At 32.3% G+C, this 5430-nt stretch overlaps 1 protein-coding gene across 1 annotated transcript; it reads left to right on the top strand.

Annotated features, from left to right (window-relative positions):
* The first annotated feature begins 2625 nt into the window (after positions 1 to 2625).
* On the top strand, positions 2626 to 4792 carry LOC105163840 (cytochrome b-c1 complex subunit 8). The gene is made up of 2 exons (XM_011082331.3): positions 2626 to 2902; positions 4511 to 4792. The coding sequence occupies exons 1-2, from the start codon at positions 2733 to 2735 to the stop codon at positions 4557 to 4559; spliced, it is 219 nt and encodes a 72-aa protein (XP_011080633.1). The 5' UTR covers positions 2626 to 2732; the 3' UTR covers positions 4560 to 4792.
* The last annotated feature ends 638 nt before the right edge of the window (positions 4793 to 5430 follow it).

Genomic DNA, 5430 nt, shown 5'->3' with positions numbered 1-5430 from the left:
CGTTATTTGATTGTAATTAATTTGTATTCACTTTATTTTTTTTTAATTTTTGAGAATGATAATTAATTATTGAAAATTTGAAATCTGAAGTTGGGAATGTGAATGAGAGCGGAGACTGAAAGGGTCTAATGATGATGGGCGCGCATAAAGGGGAGACATGATTAAGTTGAGTAGTAGGTGAGTTTGTCTGATTGGAGCAGTTTCTGGATATGAATAAAGATGGGTATTATTGCCAAAAAGTTTACATCACAACATGTTTGCTCTAGAAAGAAAATAATAATAATAAATAACAATATTGAACTCTCTTCAAATTTTATATAATAAGAAGGGACAATTATATTCTTTTTCTTGATATTTAGTATAATTATACGTAAAATTTCTTTGATTTAGAAAATTACATCTAGTATTATTAAGATTTGATTCCGTCTATCAAATAAATTTTTTTGTTAATCAAAATTTACTAAATTTGTTAATATTAATAAAAAGAAAAGAACAAAACTCCATATTTACCTTTGATTAGACTTATTGCAGGTTAAAGAAATCTTTTCACGACAAACATAAAGAGAATTTGTAACCTCTCTAGAAAATATGAACACTCCACTGAAATTTTAAACAAGATGACATAAGGGCAAGTTACTAATTCAACTAAAATTTTCAAATGAATTGGAATAACATTCGGGCAAGTTCCTAATAACCTCTACGATCTCATAGTAAAAATCACCCATATCACACTGTTGAAAATAGCAAAAAAATAAAAAAATAAAAAAAATATCACAAACACCTCCCATAGAAGAAGGGGCTCGATGGATTATGTGTTAAGGAAGACCCTCAGCCATAGGGCGAGAACCAAAACTTGGTCGAGGTGGTCTGGCCAAGGCGAATGGCCTAAAGTGGTGGTTGGGGCCACGATGCCTAGGTCGAGAGACCAAAACTTGATCGAGGCAAATTGCCTAATAATGGTGGTCGAGGAGTCAGGAGGAAATTGAAGAAAAGAAAAAAAAAAAGAAAAAATCCGAAAGAATAAAAAATAAAATATACATGTTGTAGTCATATTAATAATATATTCACATTGAAGAAAATATTAATAATAAAAAAAGATGTAGACACATAGAATATTGACTGAGGTCTTTTTCAAGCTTATATACAAAGACATGTTTACACATGCCAATGTTCCAAGTGGACCAAGCCTATGGGCAAAAAGTCCTTATCTTCTTTGAAAATATTCGAGCGTTCTGACTTGTTGATGGAAAAAAAAAATATATAAATACCACATAACACAAGATGGAGATTGATATGGAGAAAGTATTTCTGTAATTTTGAGAGATTGTTCAAAATGTCATTAATTTTTTTTAAAAATTGAATGGAATTATTATTTTACTTTGAATCAATAATTATTTGCTATAAAAATGTGAAAGCTGTAAAAAAACTAAGGTGAAGTTGCATATTTTTACCTCGTTAAATTTAAATGAAGAGGTACAGGAACTAGAAGGTAGTAAGCACCAATATTGATATGTATCAATATGCTTATACATATATTATGTTATGAGTTTAATTAAAATGTGTATATATATATATATATATTAAATAATATAAGCAAATATCTCAAATTGATTGTAGATAAGGAGCTTGAGCTTATAAGCCTAAAGGCTTCGTGTTCTTAGCAAGACGCTTAGTGAGTGTTTGCGAAAACTTCTACTTTTAAAAAAATATTTTTTATAAAAACAAGTTGAAAGTTGTAGTGGAATTAAAAGTGGATAGTATTTGTAAAAGAAATAAAAAGCAAACAAAAACTACATTTTGGGTAGTTTTTAGAAAAAAATCACTTCTAAAATAAATTTCTTGATTAAAAATTATTTTGTCCCTATTTGTTAAAAAAATACTTTTTTTTGCTTATATTTGCATTTGTTGTTTGCCGAAAATAATTATTTTTTTTATAAAAAATAATAAATTTTATTTTGATTAGTGTATTTCATATTTCATTTTTCTGAAATATTAATAGAAAAAATAAATATTTAATTTAATAATGCTCCCACTTATTAAGTAATACAATTGTTGATTTATACGCAATCATTTAATTTGCACGAATGAAAAAAATCATTTTGTTAATTAATCATAACCAGTTAATTTGTATTTTTTAATGATAAAGGAATAATATAATTAGGTTATAACATTTATATTTGTTACAACATTTTGAGGTTAAATTTGACGAGAGCACACAATGGCTAATGAAGAGGTCTTTGATAAGAAGGCAAAGTTCAAGTACAGAGGTAGTTATTGTAATTGTGAGTTATAGTAATTTATTTAATATTTTTAGTTATATGATATACTGATTTAAATTTTCAAAGTATTTGTATAATCATATGAAAATACTAAATTTTTTTTTTAAAAAAAAGAGGATCATGATTTCTTTAAGGCATGCTTTTGCCAAAAAAAAGAAAAACGGAAATAAGGGTAAGAACAATCCAGGAGATATTGAAATTGGGCTTTGGGGCAACAGTGAAGTGCAAGAATTGGAAAAAACCATGTTGTCTAAATGATGGGCTGTAGGGATACAGCCCAAAAATGATCCAAAGACATTCCAAACAAAGCCTAGTTTGGGGGAGTGAGCGACCTGCGATTTACCCTTATTCGTCCAATCGGCTTTTCCATTGCCATTTGTTGTATCGTCTTGTGTAATTCTTCTCTGGGTAGCGAGAAGTTTCCTGAAACCGTGCGAATTTCTAGAGAGAGAAATGGGGAAGCAGCCGGTGAGGATGAAGGCGGTGGTCTACGCCCTATCGCCCTTCCAGCAGAAGGTGATGCCGGGCCTCTGGAAAGATCTCCCCGGCAAAATCGGCCACAAGATCTCTGAAAATTGGCTCAGCGCCACTCTCTTGCTTGGCCCTCTTGTAGGCACCTACTCGTAAGTATATCGCGCGCGTGCGCACTCACACATATACATATAGTATATTGCTCTTTTATTTGTTAGATCGTGTTGAAGGTATGTGGTTTGTGTCTGAATCTGCAACAGTATGCCCTTTTTTTTTTTAATTTTTTTAACATGAGGATGGTGGATATATGGCGAATTAATATTTCTTGAATTATTATTTGTTTTAATGGTAATATGTGCAGATTTGTTGTTATATTGAAGATAACCATCATGATATACTATTATGATTCTTTTTTCTTTTCTGGGATTGTGTAATTATTGTTGGAAGTCAGGCCAAAGATTGTAGTTTGATAGCTATCTTTGAATGACAATGCAAATTAAGTGCTAGTGGTTCTTGTAAATGTTTATGCTTTAGACTCTATGCGGACTGGAAATGATTGCGTATGTTTTTGATGAAAATGTTGTATCTACACCTGGAATGGCCCTTTAGAATCATCGAAATTGATGTACCCGGATGTTGCTTCTTGACTAACAAAGTAGCTGGGGAGTCAAAAGTCAAAGAAACTTTCCAGTTTGTTTCCCCTATATCGTTTGCAATTGCTACATGATGCTATTAAATGAAGTCGTATGTGCATATATTGCAAAGATATTTTGGCACCAAGCCAAGATTTAAGATTGGCCGGTACGGTGTGATACTTTTTATACTTGAGACGAAACCAGAATGTTGTTTTACATCTAGCTCAAGTCTTATTCAGATTCTTGTGGGCTGTGCATCAACTCTACAGCACCTATGTGACTCTGTCGTGTATAAGTGTCTTTCGTTTGTCGGGGTGTTATATTGTTATTCTTTCTTTGTGGGTGAGATTAGATATAGGTATCTTTAGACATTTTGTTGTGGGAAAAGGTATTGGATTTGAGGCATATGGAGACAACTGGGAATTTTTTGCAGTTTAGGTCCAACAGTGTTGGCGAGAGCATGATGTGTCTTATCATCCATACCGTAGACCTCTCATGGGAAATGGCACTACTTATATAAGACACAATTCTGGAATCACTAATCCTCTGCTGAAATACCGTTGAAAGTTATCTTTTTTTTTTTTTTTGAAAATGATAGTTGAAATATAGCAGTGAGTATCTTGTTGCTCAAGGGTGATAAATTGTTTATTTTTCTTATTTAATAGTATTTTTGAATTCTGGAATACAACCTCAGTTTGTAATACGACGAAGGCAGGTTGAACTTGCTTCTTATTACCATATTGCCTACTAGCATCTTCCTGCCTGTGGTATGCATCACCTCTTAAACTCTAATTGCTACATTACCCTATAAAATTGGAGTTTGTGTTCCGGTTTTCTTACCTATGAACACAACTTAGTATCGCATGATTTGCCTTGTTACTTCCACGGTTCAACCCAAGTCCTCTGATATCTCTGTTTTAATCTCTGTATTAAGTGTAGAATTAATACTACGGCGATCGTCTGCAGTTAAGTTAATTCCTTGGAAAGGCAAAGATCGGCCCTATCACAACAATCTTGTTTAATGATTACAGGACGCTGCAAATGCTACATGTTTATTGCCCTCTATTCTCTGTCTAGCGAGTGTCTTGAGGATGTAATTCACTTCCTTCTATTGTGTGCTTGTAGGTATGTCCAGTGGTACCAAGAAAAGGAGAAGATGGAGCACCGATACTGAAGTTGACGTGCTGAAATTCTCGAAGCAAAACTCCATTTTCGAATTTTACCAGTCAATAAGCTGCGTTTTGTTCGCCCTGCTGCTGCTGCGGTGGTCATCTGTTAGTACTGAAGATATCAGTTTTTCTTGACCTTTATCATATGTATTAATCGAAATGCTTGAAGATTCATGACTTTGTTCTCGCATTTTATGATTCCATGGACATAGAATGATACTGCATGTTGTCTCTGTGACACAGTTGTTGCTTCCATGGTCCGATGCTTAGGGTTAATTACAAAACTTCCCTTAAGGTTTGTCCAAATTCTTGCTTCCATGGTCCGATGTTTAGGGTTAATTACAAAACTTCCCTTAAGGTTTGTCCAAAATCCTGATACCTCCCGTTAGGAGAATCATAATTATGGATTCATCCTTTTATAATACAAACGTTTGCTTTTGACCTCCTTACGGTAGGAATGGCAATGGCGTCGGTACGAGATGGGTTTTGGATCCAGTGGACACGATAAGCCTGATTAATATTTTAAAATATTAAAAAAAATTAAAATAATTCTACTGTAACTTTATAAATTTGAAATAATAATTTTATTGAATGGTTAATAATTTTTTTTTAAGTTTACAAGTTCATGTTTAAAGCATTAAAATATTAAAATTTTTAGAATATTATATGTTATACAAAAACCAAAAGGTTTATAAACTGTCTATATAATTATTTTAATTTATAAAAATATTAAGGTTATATATTATGTATTTTATATAAATATATATAAAATATACAAAAAATTAATCACAAAAAGGTACTCATGGTGGGTTCAAGGCGGGTTTTGGACCTATCTCGGGATCTGATTAAAGCTTCAAAACCCCCTTAATCGAGGCC

Source organism: Sesamum indicum, linkage group LG6 (genome assembly GCF_026168435.1).
Source record: "Sesamum indicum cultivar Baizhima isolate 11 linkage group LG6, ASM2616843v1, whole genome shotgun sequence".
NCBI lineage: Eukaryota > Viridiplantae > Streptophyta > Magnoliopsida > Lamiales > Pedaliaceae > Sesamum > Sesamum indicum.
Note: the sequence above shows the minus strand (reverse complement) of the source record. Positions and strands in the feature narration are given on the sequence as shown.

What these genes read in the sequence shown, in the direction of transcription:
- LOC105163840 (XM_011082331.3), top strand. Translation starts at nt 2,733, where the DNA reads ATGGGGAAGCAGCCGGTGAGGATGAAGGCGGTGGTCTACGCCCTATCG. An exon ending in CCTCTTGTAGGCACCTACTC is followed by an intron (nt 2,903 to 4,510) that starts GTAAGTATATCG and finishes GTGTGCTTGTAG; the next exon opens with GTATGTCCAGTGGTACCAAG.